Below are 23,747 nucleotides of genomic sequence, written 5' to 3' on the forward strand. Positions count from 1 at the left end.
GCAGCGGCGGCAGCTTCGTTTACCGTGTCACCTGACAGAAAGTCAGGAATCATGACAGCGCTGGCCGGAGGTTTACCGAGAATGATGAGACCAACTCCGCACCAGAACTACCCGCGGGGCGGATACTCTCTGGAGGGTAAGACTCCGCCACCAGTTGCTGCCTCACACTTAGCCCAGGAAAAAATAAATCCAACTTTTAGGAAACTTCAGTAAAGTTGTCAAACTCTAATAAAAAAAATATTGTTACGACTGATTATTATTAGAAAATAAGTTTTAGGCTAATTGTCACTTTATGGATAAAAGCTGCAGAGTTGAGTCCATGTATTTCCAGTGTCAACACGACGTGCTGTTCACATTTAATTCTATAGCCTATATTGAGACTGATGTTTTTATATGTAGCCTAGGCTATAATGTGGCTTTTATTTGTGTTGTAATAGACTACGTGTTACATTTTTTTTTTAATTCTTGTTTAGGCGACTTAATTTTAATTTGCTGGTAATTTTTGTCCTGCAGGAGGTTGTTCTTTTCACACCTGCACAGACATGTTCTAGTTTATCACAGGAAGGTTCAAATGCTTTTTAAATTTGCAATTATAATAACTGTTAATAATAAGATTGTTCCATTGCATTTTACAAAGATTGTGATTCTTTCATATTTGATCGCACTTGAAAAGTTCAGCTGTTAATTTGCTAAAACCATAATGGCCTCGGCCTAAAACAAAAACAAGTTCTTCCACTAACCGACGTGTCCCTGCATTGCTGGTGCAGTCTCCACTCCGTTAGGACAGGGTCGGGTCAACCAGCTCGGTGGTGTCTTCATAAACGGCAGACCTCTTCCCAACCACATCCGTCATAAAATCGTGGAGATGGCCCATCACGGTATCCGGCCGTGTGTCATCTCCCGTCAGCTGCGGGTGTCCCACGGCTGCGTCTCAAAAATCCTCTGCCGGTACCAGGAGACAGGCTCCATCCGACCGGGGGCCATCGGAGGCAGCAAGCCCAAGGTAAGACAGAGATTGTTTTGGTGATAAATAGTGTCTTTAATGTGAAAGATAATAAAAGATAAAGTTAGTTTTACACATGAGCAGTATTTTCAGAGTACAGTTAAGTTCATATAAAAATCCCTGTCCGGCAACACGCGCAATAAGTGGTGGGAGACTCCACTGAAAAAGCTGTAACCTCTTCTGTTTGGCTATGAAATATTCAGGACAATTAATCTATCATCTTGTGATCGATCATAAAAATTAAACAGAATTTCACGTAGGTCATGGAAAAGCCTTTATGACATATAAAAATGTAGTGGTTAACAAACGTTGATGGGGATGGACTTTACAGGCTCTCTGTGGCCTCATAACTTTTTTTGAACGAGTGTGTTGCATTCGCAGAGCCACTTGAAATCTGAAAACTACAGCACATGATTCAGCTTTTCTGTGTAGCCAAATGAAATATTATACTGTAGAAACTGACGAGTGAATTCCTTTTCTTCCTCTACCCAGCAAACCGCTACTCCAGAGGTGGACAAGAAAATCGAAGAGTACAAGACAGAAAACCCGAGCATGTTCAGCTGGGAAATCAGGGACAAGTTACTGAAAGATGGGGTCTGCGATAGGAACAACGTCCCCTCAGGTTGGTATAAATATATATATTGTATATATATATAAAAAATAAATAAATAAAAAGTTTGAAAAGTGTGACCACCAAGAAGGGTATGAAAATGATTGGCTCATAAAAAAATAAAAATCATCATTACCATATAAACAGGCCTAATTAATTAAACAAAAAAAAGGAGAGAGAGCCTAAATTTAGAAAAAATAGACACAATGAAAATGCTTTCTCTTATTTTTGGACATGCTTGCTTGGACATAATAGGATTGAGTTTTTGAATTATATTTTAAACATTGTAAAATGTATTTAGAATATTTAAAATGTACCTATGAATTTTCTGTTTGCCTCAGTGAGCGCCATCAGTCGCATCATGCGCTCGAAGTTCGGCGGAGCTGGTGAGGATGATGAAGATGATGATGACGTGGTGAAGAGGGAGATGGAGGAAAGCGAGCCACGGACAAAACACAGCATCGATGGCATTCTGGGAGACAGATGTAAGTGCATCATTTATGATATGACTTCGCTGTGTGATGACGTGAATTGGATGTTTTATTTCTGGGTTTGTTGTGGAGGGAGGTTTTAGTTCTGTTGTCTGCACTTGTCAGGTGTGTATACTCCATGAAAAACTTTTTTAATAATACTAAAACACAACTATAAATATATCTGCGCTGATGAAATATTAATATCATATTAATAATAGAGGAGTGATTTGGTTAACCAGTTCATAATTAAATACATTCAGGCGTCAGGTGTTTACAGGTGCTAAAGCTTCTCAGATTTAACAAATGTAAAGAAAAAAAAACATTTAAGTGGATAATCAAACATTTGTCTAACTTCCAAGCCTGAGAAACTTTTTTTTTTTTTTACACTTAATCGGACACTTGAGGATGAACTTCAGGGGACAAAGCAGGGAGAGTCCATTGAGACTCACACCTTAGTTTGACGCGCACAAAAGCCAAACTCCAGTGAGCGGCTCAGTGGTGTACAAAAAGACGCCAGGGCCTTTCAAAATAGGGAAAGAAAGGGAGAAAAAAGTGCGCTGACAAAAGGCCGGGAGAAGACATTATGAACCCGCAATGAGCGATGAATTATTCAGGGACACCAATAGGCCCAGTGCGACCTGGTTTATAGAATGCTCAAAAAAGTGCCAATCTGGAGGCTTTCCCCACTTTTTTTTTTTTTTTTTTTTTTTTTTTTACAGTTTGTATTCAGAAAAAAAACACATAGGAGAAGAAACTGCTCAGACTTTATTCAAACACCTGTTGATTTACGACCCAACTGGGGACTGAAGAGTGTTGCCGCAGAAAGTAGAAAGGTTGCTGTTGGAGACAGTGCCGTCTAGAGTTAATTATTGATGAAAAGTCCTCTTGGAGATGGCGGTAGTTCTGGCGCTATCGCTTCACGACGCACAGGTTTATTTGGTATTTTTCATACTTGTGGTTTTGTTTGGATTTCAGTCTGCTGTTCGGTTTTTACGAGGTGAAAACTTTAGGCCTACAGAGAAATAAAATAAACATCGAGTTAACACATCTGGCTGCTGCTATGGAACCTCGTGATTTTTCTTTTTTTTTGCCTACAAATGTGTTAAATTCACATCAGGCCCTTTGCGTAATCAAATTGAACGGTGCCGTTACTTTTGCGCACGGAGCTTTTGTCACAGTCTTTGCGCAGCGAGCATGACGCCTTCAGCCAGTGAGCGCAGGGAAAGCCTTCTCTCCACTAGATTAAATCCAAACCTTTTATTCCTCTCCACTTTCATCTCAGACAAAGTCCGCCCCTTTCCTTTCCGCCTAGGGCGCACACATTCATGCAATATCTGTGGGCACTTCCATCTCCCTCTCCCAGGCGAGACACATCCCCAATACTGATCAGACACTGTTGACTTCCCTAACTTCGAAAAACTAATTTCTGCACTAAATAAATAAATAAATGAATAATTTTAGCGCAGAGAAGACGATCAAAATTGGAAATAACATGACTATCAATAAATGAGGGTAGGCCTACACACTTGATTGTTAAATGACTTTGAGTTGCACATTTTAAAAATATTTTTAGTTTCAAGATACATTTTTGTTTTTAGTCAACACTTTTAGGATTGTATTAATTATGTTTTGTTGTGTTTTGATTTTTGAAAGAAAACAAATGATATTAGCTATTTCACATCAAATAGGTGACATCCTACATGCAAACAGCTCAGAGACACTTTCCTCCTATTGATATACAGAAGAGCACTATTTCATTCTTGTGTCTCTTTGTGGAAGTAGTTGTTGTTTTTCTCTTTTATAGCACTTCATTAGAATGTGAAAAGGGTGGTTTGGGGACTGGGAGAGTGTCTTCTGGCCAAATATTGATTAAGTAGGTGTTTGCAGAGGCTATTGTTGCGGTGGAGAGAGGCCTGTTGCTCTCTGCCCCTTTCTCCTCTACCACTATTGTTGGCTTTCCTTAAGTGCTAAGATCAAAGCTGACTCATTTAGATTTATTTGTCTGGGAAAAGGACTGCTAAGGTTTGTGGGATAAAGTATACTGGGCAGCCCCAGGTCTGCATGGCATTAGCAAGCGGCTGGGACATTGTGGGGGGAGAAAAAAAAAAAAAAAAGGATGTTTGCTGGGATGAATCTGATGCTGGGTTGTTTACATCTCCTTTAACTGTCGAGTTATGTGGACTGAATTTAAACAACACACGTAGCAGTGCTGCAGCTTGAGATATGTTTGAAGAACTGCTTGTGCCATTTATCACATTTGTTCATAAAGCAGCGTGTGTCCATCTTGTGGTGTGGTATATAATTTTTAACAGAACCCAAAATAAATCTGATGGTGCCAAGAATTTGTTTTTGCCATGAGTTAGACTGAATTAATTGATAGCATCCTTTCCTCTATTTATTACTGTTAGCACTTTAGCCTCATTTAACTAATTAAAGTAACCAAAGTCATGAAAGAGGAGTAGCCACTCTTGCAGGATCAATTTATGGCAGTGGGGGTGAAAGGGAAAGAGAGGAAGAAAAAGAAAAGCTCAGAAATACAAACAGTCAAAGGGATAACTTTTCTTTAAAGGGAATCCTGCGGTGCCAAATTGAATGAGCCCAGTTCTTTCAAATCTGCCATGGTGAACGCAGTCAACATGTAATAATTGGTTTCATTGAGGTGCATTCCAACAATCTGCTGCCATTCTCCTGCTTCTATTGTCCACAGGCAGGCAAATAGCCAGAGGGACAGGAGGAATCAAGTGCTGACAAAACATGAAAGATTTAGCTGCTTTTGTCAGAGGAGCTGAGTAGGACTTTGTTTGTGTAAATAAACTGGGTGAGTGGCTCCCTGTGACTTTATATGGATTTAGAAAGAGGGTATTTAGAGCGTAAGGAGAGCAGAAAGATCATATTTGGACTTTTTTTTTTCATTAGGCACGTACCAGATTTTAAAGCAGCCAAAACGTACATTTATTATACATTGACCATTTTGTAGCTGCCACATCTGAGCTATCTAATCCAATTTGAAAGTTTCATAACTTTTGCTCTCATGAGACTCTATCTAAGAACATAAACAGATAGCTCTCTCTAACACACAACGAGCACGGTTAGAGCATGGCAAATAACCCACTGTAACTGTAAACACACACTACATAGAGAGAGACACTGCTTTTTCCTGAACTCGTGTGTTTGTTAGGGGTCCCTGCATTTCCACGGTGAATAAGTAAAAAATTGGAGGGTTAGAGGAAAACGTCTCTGCTCTGGTCGCAGGAGACAGAAGGCCTCAATGCAACCAGAGGAATGTCTGTTACAGCCACATTTCCATTTTCCTCTCAGGGGCTGGGATAATGAAAGAAATTTATATTTGGGCCTCACGCTGTGTTTTCCTGCATTAATAGTGTTTATAATGCTAGTTTAGCCCAGTGGACTGCGAGGGAAAACAAAGCAGAATACACAATATGTTTCTGCCCTTAAGATAGATAGATAGATAGATAGATAGATAGATAGATAGATAGATAGATAGATAGATAGATAGATAGATAGATAGATAGATAGATAGATAGATAGATAGATAGATAGATCCATTTGTCTCCTGCTTCTCAAATATAAATACTTGCGTTCTGTGTTGGCATGACTCTCAAGACTCCCTCTTTCTTAAAAAAAAAAAAAGAAAGAAAAAATCCACACTAGCTGATCTGCAACTGAATGCAGACTCTATGCTTCATTAAAGCCTCTTTCTCTGTTGGCACCCACATTGTGATCCTCCAATATTAATTCAAAGGACAATTAATGAATGCAGGCCAACTTTGAAGTAATGGGCTGAGGTCCTGCCCTGAGCCGGCCCCTCTGCGCTGATGTACTCTCCACATTCTCCCCACTAACCCCAGAGACACTGTGAAGTGACTGAAAGAGAAGCAGTGAGCAATAGAAGGTCAAGGAGAGGAGCCCCAGTAGAAAAAGAGCTCTCTATTTCCTTGGAAGTATTAGCCAAGCAAAACTCTGTGATGGGGAGGATAAAGGAGTGAGAAGAGAAAAGGGTCGGGGGCGAGGGGACTCTGCAAAGAGGAGCACAATGGGATAGTTAATTGAGTAAAGCCAGACAGCGTTGTCAATCACTTAACTTTGTTTAGCCTCAGTTTTTGTGGAGCTGTTTCATCCAGCACATTGCACATTATGGACACGCCAGCAGAACTCTGTTGCTGTTTTGATTAATGTCTCTTTTCCTTCTTTGAACAAAGAAATCCTCTTTAAAAAAAACAAAAACAGAAGTTTAGGATGTAATTTTTTTATGTGTGCAAAAGTATTCTGTTTATTTCCTACATTTGACTAAACACAAGCATTAATCCAGCAATAGTTGAAAATGTGTGTTAAACAAAAGAAATACAGGAAAAATCAATGTTTCAAAAAAAACTAAACTAAAAAAAGAAACATAGGGAGCAAAGAATGTGATGATGGTTTCTCTCTCTGCTGAGTGTCTGTGAAGTTTTGTTGGGAGGGGGTCAGCAGTGAGGCCGGCCTCACGGCAGCAGCGTTGTGCAGTAGCTGTGAAAAGGTCAGGGGCTAACCTAGGGTCACTTGACTGTTAAAACTATCAGGCCCCAGGAAAAGGAGGTTATGATAATGTTTGAGAAAAGACGCGAGTTGACAGACTCCTTAACATCAGGACGCTCTCACCGAAGCAGCCGCTGTGGATTAGGCCTGAACTTTCATTTTTACAGACGTCCAGAGGGTTTTTGCTGTTGTTTGAAAAAGCGTTTTGCTCGTTCTTCTGAATCAGATCTGATTGGCTTGTTTGTCTGTCTGCTTGTAAGGGCCGGGCTGAGGTGAGTCTGTGCTGCTGGTTAGTATTTCTTTAACTGGAACGTGCGGGCAGACTGGCCTGTTGCTGCGGCCCCGCGTGGGTTCCATGCAGTTGCTTTGTCCCTGCCCTGAGGGTGGAAATGCCACCGTGAAACTGTCACCTAACTGCACCACAGTGGAACTAAATAATAACCACCACACACTGGGCACACATAATAGCCAGTGCAGGGCCATTTGTGGCTTTTTGTCACTTCACCAATATTAGACAGAGATACATCTTTCAGCGTCATATCGGCAGCTAGTTCTTTGTCCGTTAAATGCCAACCTCCTGCGCTTATTCACTCCTTTTTTTCCTGTTCTGTCCAGCACATCATCATCTCCCTCTCTCCTCTCTCTTTTCTCTCTATCTGACCCCCACCCTCCCTCCTTTCCCAGGCAGCTGCGGGTTCCTGGGGGCTTTTTAGCAAGTCAAGTGAGCAGCCCACTCACTCCCATTTTTTCCCTTAACTGTTAACCCCAGCTGAGCCCATAAGCTGTCAGTTAACTATTCTTTTCCTCCAGTGCATCTGCTCGCTCTGGCTCTATGTGGCATGCCACTATTTTATTCAGTGGCCCACTCACACTATGCTCCGTGGCCTGAAAGGGCCAGATCTACTTCCCTGGGCAAATAACTAGTTCATTTGTCTCTTCTGCCCTTTGTTTTGTGTTGCAAACACATGTCACCAGCTCAATTACCTTCTCTATTAACAGCCCCTGGATGAAGGGCTAGCCAGCCCCTACTAGGACAAGACTATAAATTGCCCCATATGCTCCACTTCACTTTCTCTTTCTCACTGTGTCTCTTCATCCCTCTCCCTTCCCTTTTGTTTCTTTTTCAACATCCATGTACTTTAAAACAATTTTGATTGTAAGATAACACTTTGCCACTTTTCCTGCCTTGTTCATTTTTTAAAATGCTATTTTAAGTTACCTGTGTGAATTTCTCTGCACACGTGTACACATACATGAATGTGTGCGCCTGTGCATGTCTCCTCATATTAACGTCTCTTGAGCGGTGGAGAGGGGAGGGGTGCTGAATGCTTGGCAAGGCAATTCCTGGCCAATGTAGTCTGTGCAGTAAACAAGAGCAGTCTTTATTCGTGCAGTTGGAATCCTCGCTAGGTTTTTTTGGCCTGTTTGAGGCTCTGCTGCTGCTGCTGCAGGTGAAGCTAATGGAACTGGACGTTCCCCAAGTTCACATCTGTGACCTTCTGGAGTTTATCTTCCCTGCCTGTCAGTCTTCTCTCTTGATCGATAAATGGTTCAGTTTACGTTGAGTGGCGGGTCCGCAGCCCTACCTGTTTCTCCTTGAGTGCGTAGACTGTTTATGTGCAGCCACATACACACCTGCTGTAAATGCACTTGTTGAATATATTTATACGCCTATGTACAGTGAAGGGAACCTGTTGAATTCACTTGTTGAATTCTCCAGTATGTTAAATAAATGTTCCACTATCCATCCCGCTATCAAAACGAGCTTGTTATTAGTTTATTAACCTATGGCTTACTTTGTTTTCAAATTTCTGTTTTATGGGTAATTCTGCAGCAGCCCCAATTTCCGCTTGAGGGATAATAATCTATCTTTCTATTAAGATTCTTGTCAGAGCCACGGCCAAACTGTGAGCGGCTATGGACTAGTTTCAGCTCCCTAGTGCTTTAGCTGCAGCGTAAAATTTGATTTGGGTGTTTAAGTAAGGAGGTCGAGGCCTCCCTTTGTGTGTTTAGTATCCTCTTCTGCCGTTTGTTATGGGGGAATGTGTGGGAACAAGCCTTCTTCTTCCACTGATCCGCAGCAGCGCTAAGGGCCTCGTTTTGAAAACGTCAAAAAGATGCGGCCGCGGCGACGGGTGAGCACAGAGACACAGAGAGGAGAAGTGAGTGCATGAGATGGAAGGGACAGGTCTCACTTTTTAAGAATGACCAGCACTCCCCCCCTCCCCCCCCCACCCCTCACCCCCCGATTCTCCTTAGCGTGGCACCCCACACCCGTTCCCCAGCATCTTCTTCAGGTGCCTTCAGCCTCCCATCTCCTCTCCACATCAACCCTCCAACTCCCCCATCCCCCCCAACTTTGTGCCCCTCAGGCCATGGAGGGGAGGGGATGAGGGGGTGCTCCCCTGCTGTGCCCCTACACAGCCCCAGAGTAGCCCTTCTCTTGGACCCCTTTGTGCCCCCCCCCCCCATTCTCCCTCCCCCTACCCTTCATTCCCCCACTCATCCCCTGGCCCTACAGCCCCCTTCTCACCCTACAGATCCCCCCCCTCCTCTCCCCTGCTGGGCAGGTGACAGGCCCCTGAATGCGGGCCCGGGCGTCCCTGATGGCTCCTACAGATGGAGCGTGGTAATCGGTCCAATAGAGCCCTGCCACAGGCTTTTCCCTGCTAAGATACAAAGGCTTGGCCACATCATTTCTTGAAAAAAAAACAAAACAAAAAAAAAACAACAGAGAGTGAGAGAGGAAGAGCGCAAAAGAGAAAACGCAAGCCAGAGGATGACAAAAGCAACACTGTCATTTGCCATTAAGGGAGAGTCTGTGACGGAGTGATGGAGTGTTTTCTCTGTAGTTACTAATAATAAAAACAGGGAGGGGAAAAGGGAGGGAAAGACAGAAATAAAGGGGGCAAAGGAGGAGAGATCCACCCCCACTCTGCAGTTAACATGAGCTACAGTGCCAATGAGGAGCTTTCTCCTCTGAGAAGTTTTATGAGCTCTCTCCTTCCCTCCCTCAAGAATCTTTTCGTTTCTGCTCCGTCATTGGTTCTGTCTTTTTCTTTCTTCCTCTGTTCCTTGGTCATTAAAATGGTAATGACACCACAAGTTACGTAGCTTGCTGTTTCTCCAAGTCTCGTCCTGTAGTGTTGCATATGTTACTAGTGAATACAAGTTGCACGTACTAATCCAAACAATATTAGTAACGTGTTTATAGGAAAAATATCAAGTTTGATTTTTCATGCTGTGTGGCCCTCTTTTTATGCCTGTTGTATTATAACATTTGCTCCTACTGGTCTCGGGCCACATCCTTACCTAAACAAACCACATCCCAAACTCATAGTGCACGTTCCAGTAGTATTTAAGCATCCAGCCAATCCCTTTTGAGCCTTTATGCCAGCGTGGCACCCTTAGTTCAACTGTAATAAAGAGGTCTTCTCAGCATCAGAACCTTGTATGTCGGCGGTCCGGAGCGCTGCAGCATTCCCAGGAACCAAATCCGTGTGTAATGCCTGGTCAAACACACACTGGCAACCGGCACAAACATTTCCTGCTTGGCTCCAGAGGCTCCAGAGGCAAGGGGAGATCCCTGCTACCCCCCTCCATGTCTGACTTGGCACTTTTTAATTAAAGCTTTAAATCTGGAGGGCAAAAAGGAGAATGAGCAGTCTGGGGGAAACAGACAAGCCTCTGTCCTCTGCTGTAGCCTTTTCTGTTGCTTACACCTGTCTCTCTCGCTTTTGGCTGCCTAATTTCTTCTCCCTCAGCTTAGGTGTTTGCCGCATAGACGATAAAGTGTGGAAAAGGTGCAGTGAACCCTCCACTTGAGGTCTAAGAGGTCCCTCTGGGGTGGATTTGGGAGTGGATTCCAACTCTTTCTGTCTTGTGTCCATCTGTGTTTGACACATTGTCATAGACTACTTTTATTGAGTGAAAGCCCACAGCCCAGACGCAGCAGATGCATGTTTGTGAGTGTGTGTGTGTGTATGACTGAGAAAGAGATGGGGGGATGGCATACATGTAATGGCGGACAATAGCAGGCTGTCACGCTAGTTTGTGGAGCCTAATCATTATTTAATAGATGGGTAACCTCCCCCTGAAATGCAGCAATAGTCCTCTGTTTCAAGTCTCAAGCTTTCATTGATTTCCTTCTTCTGCTGAATTAGATCCCAATGGCTGTCTCCCAGTTACCCAGTCGCTCTCTTCTACCCTCAACTGAACAAACAGATTAAGAAGCACCTGCAAAAGGCCGCCTACTCTTCACTATAGGCCCCTATTGGCATAGTGCACAGCATGGCTAAGACTGGGAGAGACACAGTGTCCCAGGGAAATAGATGCCCCAGAGGGATCTAGCCCTCTTTAATCCATGTTCAAGCAGCTTCTGGCTTTTGATCCCCTTAGGAACCACTGAGGAGTTTAAGGGAGCATAAGGACACAATCTAAGGTGGCTCAGTACCATGTGTTGAACTCAGCATAATCTATCCTCTCAGTGTTGGCTATTGCGGCGCAGAGTAATATGTAAACTGTTTTGCTGTTCTGAATGCTGAAGTAACAGTCTCTCTCTGTTTTTTTTTTTGCAATTTCAGCCAGTCCCTCAGATGAGGGCTCCGACGTGGACTCGGAGCCGGGCCTGCCTCTGAAGAGGAAGCAGCGTCGTAGTCGGACCACCTTCACGGCGGAGCAGCTGGAGGAGCTGGAGAGGGCCTTCGAACGCACACACTACCCCGACATCTACACACGGGAGGAGCTGGCTCAACGTGCCAAACTGACAGAGGCTCGAGTTCAGGTTAGACACAGATGCTTGTCCCGCACCGCAGCAGTGCGCCGGCCTGTCATAGATGTGTGTCATGTGGGCGTTAAATTGCCTGGGACTGTTGCCATACATTCCTTACAGCCATAAGACATGCCCCCCCGCCCTACCCTCCTCTCCTCAGCAACCCCCAACCCCATGCCTGACGCCTCCCCCTCCTCCTCACCGCACATACGGACACAAACACAGATACACTGCACCCACTGTGTACGAAGACGGCTTTTTATTTTTGTCAGACTCTGCAAAAAGGTCTTAAAATAGATGATTTAGATAGTGTGCTAATATGGGCTTTAACAGCTGAAACAGCCCTCTGGCGTTATCTGAACCCAGTGACTTGTAGTAGCACACAAAGATGTAATGTCTGTGGTTTCACTGCATGCTCCAGATGTTAAGATCTCTATCAGTTCAGCTCCCTGTAATAGGTCCAAGGGGCCTCACACACATACACACACGTATACATTCACATGCACCGAGCTCACAGCCAAATACAGATAAGCATTATAGGAGTAACATCATTCTACTGGGTTGGCGGATAAATAAAATAATAAACGCCCTTGTCTCTGTTCTTCTTGCAGGTGTGGTTCAGCAACAGAAGAGCCCGGTGGAGGAAGCAAGCCGGAGCCAATCAGCTGATGGCTTTCAACCACCTCATCCCGGGTGGTTTCCCTCCGTCAGCTATGTCAGGCCTGCAGTCTTACCAACTGTCCGACAGTCCATACCCTCCTACCATATGCCAAGGTGGGTCCAACTGAACACAGTCACATGTGCTTTTTATGCTTTAAAACATCAGAATTCCATCATATGTCGTCAGATTGATAACTGCAAAAAGTCTGAAATTGTCTCACAGTGGCAGCATTCATGTTTGTGTGCATATAGCAACATGTGGCGTTAAGTAGAAATGTCTGATTCTCCACAGCGTCCGAGCAGCCCAGCACTGTCCACAGGCCACAGCCGCTGCCCCCCACCTCTGTGCACCAGAGTGGACTCAGCTCATCTGCAGGGTCTCAGGATGGAAGCTCTGCTTATTGCCTGTCCTCAGGACGCCACGGTTTCTCAGGATACTCGGAGAGCTTCGTTACTCCAACAGCACACTCCAACACTGTCAATCCCGCCATCAGCAACAGCCTCTCACCACAGGTACGTCTTTCCATCCTACAGATATACATGTAGAAACAAGGACCGCAGACACCCACGCACACAACACACATCATACCTGGAAGTCGGAGGCCCGTGGTTCTCCATGGTGGTTGTGAAATGCACCATATGGACACAAACGTACTCTCTCCTCTGTGTGACCTAGGAAGTGTCATTGCAGTGACATTGATGAAATCTTGTTACGCCAGAAAACACGGTAGCTTTTCATTTTTGTTTATTCTGATGGGTTGTTTGATGAATTTGAAATGTGGCAAACGTCAGTCTTTGGGGAAGCTGAAAGGACCAAACATGAGGAGGGATGTATGGATGTCGGATGATGACACAAATCAAAACTGAAAAGACAATTATGGTCGATTACACAGTCATCAGTGTCCATCAGTGGCTCCCTACCAGCCTAGAAGATGGACTAACAGGCGTAAAACGAGCTTTTAACCGCCACAAAGGGTGGCCGGCCCACATGCAATGCATGCTGGGTACTAATTCCCATGAGAGAGAATCTCAGACTCCTGTCAGGCACAGATAAAAAACTGCCTCAGGCAGGTTTGTTACTTTGTGAATGCCTGAGGATGTATATATATTGAAAAAAGAGAAGAGCTTTGTTGTGGCTGCCAGGGTGCATGGTCAGAAAGTGGAGGGTGGCATCATTGTGGCTGAAGGTATAATTGACTGCTTTGATATATGAGCTCCAGTGACTGACTACAATTTGTTTTTTTGCTCCTCAACAACTCGCTATATTTACTTTAAAACATTTTTGTTTGGGTGTTAGGTTTTTATTTCCACTGGATAAAAGTATAGAAAGATGGCGAGAGACGGCATTCGGTGAGCTGCGACCATCAGTGGTTGATGGTTTTAATCTTCGCCAACTGCGCCGCACTCGTAATTTGTACTTAAGTTAATCGCTCTGTCAAGGCATAACTGGATGCAAACCTGCTGGTAGCTGCCATCCTGTAACTGAGTGCACGGCTGTGGTTCACACAAGCACAGGGTCGCCGAGTGACTTAAACTCCAATAAAGAGGCCAAAGGTGCTGTGGCCTCATGGATGGTTTCAGCATTAACCTTAGTCGGGCGGCCTCATACAGAATGGACATCTCATCTTGCATAGGGACGGCGTGCCTGGAATGTTTTCTCAGTCTGGAATTGCAATCACAGAACGTTCCAGTGTCTTAATTGATTGGAATGAAGTAATCTATCCTCTTGTAACAAAGTGTGTAATTTATGCAAATGACTCACTTTGTTGGCTAATTTGTTTTAATTCATATATTCATTGCAGCTGTTTGAATGTATATTGCGATACAGTTTTCTCTATTTCAGACGAGGATAGAATTAATTTCCTGATTTTAACTTAATAAGTGAGAGGAAATGAGAATTGATTAAATCCTATGACATTGATAGTTAATACACGAAGACCTCTTTGCTCTTAGAAAACTTTACAGCTTTGGTTATCTCAAATGGAAACAGTTTGGTCTATTTTGTATCGAATCCTCACTAGAATTACCTGGTCAGCTGAACTCTAAATTTGTCTATAAAAGCCACTCCGCTGTATCTACTGTTCTGTGTCCAATCAGGAGATCTGGGGATTCATTTAACGCCAGATATGGTCAAATTAGAGCACCGTGCAGTTTTGATATGGATGAGGTTTACTTTAGATAGGTGATATTCTTGTCTGAGCGGTTCGCTGTGCTTTTTAAAACGGCAGTCAGGCCAGTGGTTTCCCTGTGGTGCAGGGTCCTTGGCGTCTCACTGCTGATCTGGTGCATACCAAAGGAATCCTTTCTCACCAAGGAAGCGAGCGGCCGGGATTTGCACCCCCCTGAGACCTAATCCCCGGAACAACCTCAAAACAGACACACCATCGGAAACTGCTGCTGTTTCAGTTGCAGACAGAAAATGCTTGTACGTAGGAGCTTGTAGCTGGAGATACAAACCCTGAGACACATGGAAACACAGAATGTGTGACGAAACAGCAGAAAATGTTTGTATGAAGCCACTAGAAAACTGCTATTCACAAACAATAAGTTGATAAATTCGATGATTTAATGAATAATGCTTTTCCCCTCTGAGGCCTTTGTGCAGATTTATTTGTCACTGAATTTATATAATATATTATTATGATAGACTCTGTGTGGAGGAACATGTGTGTGCATTCCCTGCAGTGAGAGAAATAATGATTTAGTGGCAGGCTACATCTCTGTGTTCGTCAGATGTGTGGGGTCAGATCACCCTGACACACCAGCTGTAAATTACACACATTAAAGACACATCAGAATGTGAACATGCGTGTGTATGCCAGCTGGCTGTCAGTTGGGAAAGTCTTGTTTTCGCATCACTCTGCGTTACTTATTGTTTGCTTTTGTGTGTGTTTTTCTTTTTTTCTTTTTTCAGTTGACTTTTTTTCCCTCCAGGTTATATTGTTGTTTTGAGTGTATTTGGTTTGGTGTTTGGCTTCAGTTGTGTTTTCTCCTACGTGGACTGTAACTCTCCTTAACTTCATTTTTTTTAGACATTTTCATGACTTTGCCTCTCACGCAAACTTATGTGCAGCTGTTCACGATGTATCACCGATACCCTTACACCCCTGACATCAGAGCAAAAAATGCTTACCCCACACACACACACACACACCTACTGTTATATACACAATTCCACACATAGGAGACGTAGCTCTCAGACACATACACAAACACACCCTACCCCTCATTCCCACGTACCCTTTGGCCTCTTTACCTTGGCCTCACAAGGACATGGTGATTTGTGATTTAAGAGGAACAAAAGAAAGTAAGAGAGGGGGAGACAGAGAAAGAGACAGTGAGAGAAAGTGTATTGCTTTGAAGAGATCAAAATGTTGGTGGACACATAAAAATGTGTGGAAGGTCTGCTTCAAACACATCACATTCTCAGAAATGAAGTTTTTCATGAAAAAAAAGAAAGAAAATTCCTTATTCCAATATTAAGAGCAGCCAAAGTCAGACTTAGATTATTTACTTCTTTTGTATCTATTCCAGTTGTAAGAAAATCATCAAGTGTCATTCCCAGGAAAAATAAAATTAAAAGAAAAGAAAAAATTATCGTCTTTAATCTACATCCAAAAATATGACAGGAGAAGTTTAATAGAAACCACTGGGAGGGCAAAGGATTGATCTCTTTAGCCACCGTCTGCTCACTAGTCACTCAAGCATAGTAAAGAGAAACCACATGTGTGAGGGAAGCCAGTAATAATGTATTTCTGACAATGAACAAGGAGAGAGGCTTCCACTCCAGCCCACCTGAGTGGAAAGGAAACACTGATGTGAAAAAAAAGAATAAATTGCCTTTTTATTTTTCATTATAAAATTTACTTTTTGGTGTATTTTATACATTTTATTTTATTTATTATTATTTTGATATTCAATGCTATTAATAAATAAATACAGCTAGTCAATTCAATATATCAGTTCTAATCGCCCATTTTGTCTCCATTTCTTCCCTCAGGTGATGGGCCTTTTGAACCCAGGTGGAGTGCCACATCAGTCCCAGAGTGACTTTGCCCTCTCCCCACTGACTGGAGGCCTGGAGCCCAACGGGGGCATGGCCGCCAGCTGTCACGGTTCGCAACGCCTGGAGGCTCTTCCAGGCCTGGCCAGCATGCCCACCCTGCCCAGCACCCAGTCGTACTGCCCACCTTCCTACACCTCCCCAGCCTACGCCATGGACCACCACCCATCCTACCAGTATGGACAGTACAGTCAGAGCAAGGTACGTTTGGAAATACGCAGTTTGTTTTCGTGGAGATCTGTCAAAGATTTAGAGGTTTTTAAGGACTTTATTTTCAAGATTTGATCGTAAATTATATATAATTGATTAGCGGTTATGTCCTTCTGTAACCCCTGCTCCGGTTGAGCTGCTTAGTTTAGATTTTCTGACTCACAGCCCATGTTAATTGCACAGACCTCTCTGATGAGCGAGCTTCTCAAATCACCCAGCGCTGTGCTGAAATTACATGTATGTTAAGGAGCGCTAGTGGCCCGGTTACCTCAGTTTACATTACCATCACTGGACTATCCACGTGGGCTGATGTAATGGCATGTCCGGGTCTTATCCCAACACACACATTTTCACTCACTGTCCTTTCATGACCCCGTATGATGAGCTTGCCCATCAAACCCTCACTTAGCCATGTAATGACCCATGCAACAAAGATAGCCGCCCCAAATGAAAGGAGCCACTTCCCAAAGCGTGTTTGACAGGAGGGAGGGGAGTGTACTGGTCGGGCCGGCGTGTTGTTGGGGCTGATCTGAGGTACACTACCACATGTTGACTGGCCCATCAGTGGCAACATCTTGATGCCATTAATTTAGCCGGTCCTGAGAGAGACCCACATGTAGCTTTTGGGGGGTTTCGTGAAATGCGTGTGTCGATGTGTATTTGTAAGCGTAGACATATATGTGTGTGTGTGTGTGTGTGTGTGTGTGTGTGTGTGTGTGTGTGTGTGTGTGTGTGTGTGTGTAAAGGCAGGGTAAGGGGCTCTTTAACAGGGGGCGATTATGGCCCTTGGCAGACCAGGATTAGAACCATGTGTACCACTGGAGGTCAGATTTAGAGTTGCTATTGATCAGTGGAGCAGAGCCGAGCAGAGATCCAGGCTCAGGCTCAGTCTGTGGCTAAGGCTAGTCTTGCCAACCACATTAAATGCAAAGATTGAAACTCTTCACCTTTTATTTTTGTATTATTTAACCTAGAGCCCCAGCTTCCATTCCCACCTGCTGTTACCCATTCCCTCCCTCTTGCCAACATCTTATTTAACTTCCAAATTCACACAATTTGCTCTGTAAACCATCAGAGGATTTAAGCACTTCTAACTGAATACTATGCAAAATGAATCTTTTTAACCCTCCCTCTGTCTCTTCTTGTTCTCCTCAGGTGCCTTTCATTATATGAAGCCCCCAACATGGCCTGAGCAATGGGCTTCCCCCGGCCAGTCATCGCCCCCCACCCACCCACAACCTCTACCTCTGACAAACCTTCCAGGCCCCAAGAACAGCAAGAGAGAGGCTGGGAGGGTGAAGGGGTTGAGGTGTTCTCCTTCAGCAAGAGAGGGAACTACTTCAGATGGAGGTGTAGTGACGGCGATGGAGGGGGTTGACTGGAATAATTGGGACCAAAGGCTCGGCCTCTCCTGTTACCTGGCACTCGCTTGTGCTTGTGCGTCATGCTCCAAGGACCAACTATGGTTCGTTGTCCGTGAAGAGGAAAAGAAAAAGGGTGGGGGGAGAGGGGAGTAAATACATTCAAGATTCTGTATTTGATTATTGTAATAAGTGGCAGGGATGCAAGTTGAGATGGACTTTTTTAAGCCCCAACTTGAGGCCAAGTTGATAGGGGAGGGGTGGATTCTCATGGCTGATGGGTATCGAAAAGGCCGGATAGCGATAACATGTTGCGCATATCTACAACGTTCCCGTGAGGATCTCTTCATCACAATGTCTTAGGGTGCTGATAATAAGTGTACAGCCACCCGATTCTTGTAAAAGACATTGGAGTTTAAACAAATGTGTCTACACCAGGGGAAAACCACCAGGAAGGCAAGAATCGAGGCCACATGGAGTCACAGCGAAACCACTGCAACCAAAAGAAAGTGCAATACATTCATACCTCATGTAATGTAAATGAATACGGCTCAAATGTCCCTGAGTATATCCTCAAAAACATGCTCTCTCTTTTCAATGTCATTCACTTTGGGTTGCGTGCATTGACCAATCAGGGGAAATCATCAAGAGATGAACAATAGCAAATGTAGTTGTGATGTCATGAAGCCAAAAAAATTCTCTGCCAGTGAATACTTCATTCAGTTTGACAGTTAATTTTTTTTTTTGCATGTGTTGATTTAGTTTTCATCAGGAACTTGCAAACATTAGTTCCATTTCTTATTTATTTAGTGTCATTGAAGTTTTGTATCTCCTCTTTACGTCTTGTATAAGTGCTCTTAAGTGCTTAAGTCTTACACAATGTTCATTATTCATGTTTTTTCCTTTTTGTATAATTTCCATTTACATCAGCGTGAAATGATTTTGTTGTAAGAAGTTTTGTGTACAGTACAGCACTATTTACTATTTATAATAAACTATATGAAAATACACCAAGTGGCTGATTTGTCATCTCTTTTCATGAAGTCATGTTCTCAGTTTGTTATTTCAGAAATTCACTGAAATTTGGCACACTTAAAGCCACAAAATACTAAAGAAATTACAGTAGGTCTACAGCATTTATCTTTCAAAAAAAAAAAAAAAATACAGAAAAGCAAAGTGAAAAACAGAAATGGAAATTGACTAAATAAAAAAGAAAATTTAAACAGTTTACAGAATATAAGGCCTTCTTTTTGATTTTTGGCCATATGCCATATGAGTCTCTTTCTTTCTTTCTTTCTTTCTTTCTTTCTTTCTTTCTTTCTTTCATTTCTTTCTTTCTTTCCCACTTCCAACATCAGCACAGTGGCGATATACCTTCTCTTTGCGATCTGTGCACCTCATGCCCACTGTTGGAGCACTAAATCATAAATATATCCCCTTTCATAAACACTCCTTTTGGACAAATTCCTGCTCCCTGGGGGCTCCTTCACACCCCCTTGATGACTAAAGCAGAGCTGCTGTAAATTATATAAGCACAGCGGCCCACAGACACACTGGGACATCAGTCACCGACATGGGTTGTGCAGGGTTCAGAGGGGTTTTGGCTCTCACTGGCAAACAGAAATGAAAACACTGTTCACCCAGTTGGCAGACTCCTCAAAGGTTACAGATATCAGCAGTGCATTTTTATCACTCCCTGTCATTTTTTCCCCCTTCTCTTGTGGAGGTTTAGGGATCAGGTATACAGCTGTCCATGTCATTCATGGCATCAATGTAAAGTGTAAATGTGAGTACCAATGCAGATACACTGAATGTGTTTATTTTTGTGAATTAGTGTGTTTGTACTATATTTTATGTTTGCGTGTATCTGTGTGTTCGCACATTTGTTTGCATGTCTGTGCTCAGTTTGTGTCCAACATGATAAGATCAAGACAGGATCACATTACACTATTTTCTTTGCTTTCAACAAACTTCTCTTTTTTTTTTTTTTTTTTTTACAAGTGCTCAACTTGTAAGACACAATGAGTGAAAAAGCCAAAGAGGTTGCTTTGGAGTGGAGTGTCAGTCAAGCACCAACACACTGGAGACAACTTAACCTCTGACCCCAACACTCTTTGAAATGAGTAGACTACTTGACCGGAGCTGACAACAATCCAACCGTCTCTGCAGCTTCCAAGCCCCTAAATTGAAAGTGAAGGAAGAAAGCACAAAGAGGACGGCTGGAAAAAAAAGAGTTTCAGATAGGAAAAAGATTCAAAAGGGAGGTTCGGAAAATACTTTAAAAAGCCAGAATGTCCTGGGAGAATGGAGCATCGACTGATTCAGATTCATTTCTGATCAAAATGACCAACAAGTCTGTAGAAATCATTCTTCAAAGGAGCTCATAGTTGTGCTTTCATGATATTTTGGCTGCACCCAATAGGCTGAATGGCAGTGGGCTTTATCTCTGAAATACCACCTTATCAAGTCCCTTGAAGAGTGGGTGGATGACTCACAGCGTGCCATTCCCAAAGTGGGTGGCGAGCGCCTGCCTCTCACACTTTCCATCTGTAGTCCTCTCAGTGACTCTGGACCCATTTTATTTTATCTGTTTTTGTTTGGTGTTTCTCCATTTTGATATGAAACCCATGAACCGGACCATCCTGTTCTCTCTACTCTCCAGATGCCAGCAGATTCTGGAGGACACCGGTATCGACATCAATGGGCACCAAATCAACGTGACTGAGTTCAACAGCACAGCGAGCCCTCTTTCTAGCACCAGTCCTGTAACCGCCGTCTCCAGCACCAGGGAGACCTATGACAATGCTTACTTCTACATCCTATTTGTCATGTGCTTCTACGCCATCCTCGCTACGACACTTTTCAGATGCTTAGGCAAGGACGAGGAGAAAAAAGACCCCTACGAGGAGTTCATAAGCACTGGGCAGTCGTCAACGCAAAAATTCAACACAGGCTGCATGGCAGAGAACTTTTACTTTGAAGAGGAGAGCATTCTGTGAGCCACAGGCTTTCTCAGGAGAAGGAGGGAGAGTATGAACGCATGGGGGGATGTTTTGACAGTCACCAAGCCAGAAAAACGTCAGTGCGGCCTACTCAGGCAAGACCTGTTAGTGATTTTGCAAAACCTGTAGTAAGTTCATTTCTCCTCCCCCCCTTTTCCATCTGACAATCAGAAATCTCACGCGAGCAGACCGACCGGCCGGCCGGCAGGAGGAGACAGCTGCCTCTGATGATCTGAGAGAAGGGTGGAAACATGGAGAACTGTGGGTCAATGGCAGGCCGGAATCTCCTCCTGTGAGGCCCAATCAGGATCAATAACACCGGGGCCTTCGACATGCACACACCACAGGGAACCAGGAATACCTCAACAGATTGGCCGTGTGGACAATATATGGACACTGTGTGTGTGTGTGTGGGAGAGAGAGGGAGAGAAAGTGAGTAGCCTACTGACCTGACACTGGCTTTAATTCTGTAAATTCAGCTAACATACTGAGGAAATTCGATAAGGATTCTAGGGAATTAAAGATGAGACTATTTACTTTAATATCATGTTATGGATGAACTGTTTATATGAAAGTGAATATATACATTAAATTTTGTCATTTCAGTCTTTTGCCTGCAGAAATTTAAATTTACACTGCAGCATCAAGTAGCACTTTCAACAGTAGCCAAAGGATCTGCTACAGGAAAAAAAAAATAAAAAAAGTATATGCACACAAACAATGTTTCTGAATAAAATAAAATGACATCCCACTCCCCAATTGGCTCTAATTAGAGCCAAAGCTCCGTGCAATAGCGACATTCCTTTGCCTTTACATTGTAACTGATCTTTTTTGGAGAGTCCACGGTACAGAGCTACAAGGGCCGCTCCAACCTCTCGGTGACCCCGTATGATCTACGTTTACAAAGCTGTGGCGAAACGTGAACCCGAGACTCACTCTGTAGAATTAACTTCAATTGCGCAGCGGGATCGTGGAGAGGAGCTTACAGGGAACACACGCTTCTGATTTGCACCACACATCGCTAAAGTTACATTTTCTGGGGAGGACGTTTCAGATTAGCAGGCTGGCAGCTGGGCAGGTAGCCTACAGTGCGCTAGGCGAGCCACGTCTCGGATCATCACGTAGCCTATTTAGACGCACAGTACGCGCAGAAAGAACGTAAATAAGAAATGCAGTCTTTTACTATAAAGGTTTTTTTTTTTTTTTTTTGCGCAATTAAATCTCCAGGGTCAAAGGTGGGTGTGGACCATAGACTGACTGACAATGCTGGTCTAATTTGAACTATCCGCTCCTGGAGGTTATGCCGGTGCCTGAGGCCATGTGGACCTGTTTCCTCTTCTTCTACTCATAATTAAATTTTTGTCTCATCCTCCTCCCTTGAAGTGCTGGGGTCACAGATCCTACCTTAACAACACAGCATTCATTCCGTTTGGAGCAGCCTGTCCTACAAACACATACAGACATTTTGTTGTTGATTTTTTTTTAAATCCTATGGTTTGAAATGGGAAATAATTCTGAATTTCAATCTCTGTTTCATTGGTAGAGTTTTGCTTGTTTGTTTGTTTTAGGTGGGTTTGATGTATCTGATCTTCAGGGTGCAACCATCACAGCTCTGCTGGAGAAGGGCTTGGGCCTCAGGTACAAACTGAGAGAACAGAGAGAAATCGCAAATACAACATTGAAGACACATGGAAATTATGCAACTATTGATTTTGTGACACTTCAAGGTTTGATGAAGATTATACTTACACTGAACAAAGCCTCTACAATCTCATCTTCATTTTTCTCCTTGTGAGTTAAAACTAAGACTTTCAGGTGAACAATCGCTGTTAAGACATGAAGACAGTGAAAATGAAAAATGTCCACTGTTGACTAGATCATTGAATTATAGTCAAACATGCCACTGGCTGTAACCTGCCTCCATCTGTGCTGATGGAAGGTCTGGGGTCTGAAACTGTGGATATGGTTCCATCTGCTGGTAAATATGTGACCCTACTTGTATCCAAGCTCGTTCTGGTTTCCTGCAATGTGGTTCCTGCAACAAGTACAAAACACCATCATTAACATGCATTTGCAAAAAAAAAAAAAAGGTAACACTTTACAATAAGGGTCCCTTAATTAAGGTTAGTTAGTACATTATTAAGCATTATTACATAAACTAATGTGTTAATTAATGCTGAGTAATGCATACATAATGATAACTAATTACATTATTCAACTTTTAAATGTATTAACTAACTTTGTGTATAGTAAACATTAATTAACTGCTTACTAATAGGCTACATTAATTAATGTGTTTCCTAATCATAAGTAATACCTAATAATGATTGTTAATATATCTGTAAACAGTTAATTGATGCTTAACAATGTTCTAAATAACATTAATTAAGGGACCCTTATTGTAAGTGTTACAAAAAAAAGGGAACATTTTTTAAGCAGAGAGATTAGATGTGATTTTTTTCTTTTAGCTTAGATTACAAACCTGTGGAGACTGTGAACACTGAAGTCATGCTATCATCTCTTGGTGTTTCTGTGACGCCTGTTGCTGTAGTATCAGAGGCTGAGGATGCTGTGGCTGTACTGCCATCTCCTGGTGTAGATCTAGCACTGCTGTTTGTTGTGAGTCCATTTGGCAGTGCAGTAGTGGACGCTGCAGTTGAAAGGAACGTTTGTTCAGTGCAGCAATTCCCTTTTAACCATTCATGTACCTTTGATCTCTTGTGTTACCCTTCACTTACGTTGTGTACATGTGAAATTGTAGTCAGGACAGCAGTCCCTGAGTGCAACACATGCTTCATCACAATAACACCCCCTGTAACAGCTGCTGTTTAGCCCAGAGCAACACAACAATGGAGGATCTGCACAGCCTGGGGCACACACGAGTATTGTTAGATATTAAACAGTAATTATTTTTTATAATTCATTTTTTTTTAATAAAGTAGGAGTCAAATATTTCTAATAAGGGAAGTGGTTCTCTCTTATCCCAGATAAAATAAAACTTAGCCAGATAATCTAGGATGAGCTTGCCAGTATGACTCATGTGGCTCCTATGGATGGTGTT

The 23,747-nt window shown here is 43.1% G+C and overlaps 1 protein-coding gene across 1 annotated transcript; it reads left to right on the forward strand.

Annotated features, from left to right (window-relative positions):
* Window positions 1-51: 51 nt before the first annotated feature.
* On the forward strand, window positions 52-20,683 carry LOC311000564 (paired box protein Pax-3-like; the record flags this gene model as incomplete). Its single annotated transcript, XM_083991303.1, has 10 exons — window positions 52-136; window positions 768-1,003; window positions 1,496-1,625; window positions 1,955-2,098; window positions 11,203-11,402; window positions 12,002-12,164; window positions 12,343-12,563; window positions 16,051-16,333; window positions 17,479-17,626; window positions 20,347-20,683. 10 exons carry the CDS (start codon window positions 52-54, stop codon window positions 20,681-20,683), a joined length of 1,947 nt encoding a protein of 648 aa, XP_083847429.1.
* Between the last annotated feature and the right edge of the window lie 3,064 nt (window positions 20,684-23,747).

This window comes from Trachurus trachurus, assembly GCF_905171665.1.
Source record: "Trachurus trachurus genome assembly, chromosome: 17".
NCBI classification, from domain to species: domain Eukaryota; kingdom Metazoa; phylum Chordata; class Actinopteri; order Carangiformes; family Carangidae; genus Trachurus; species Trachurus trachurus.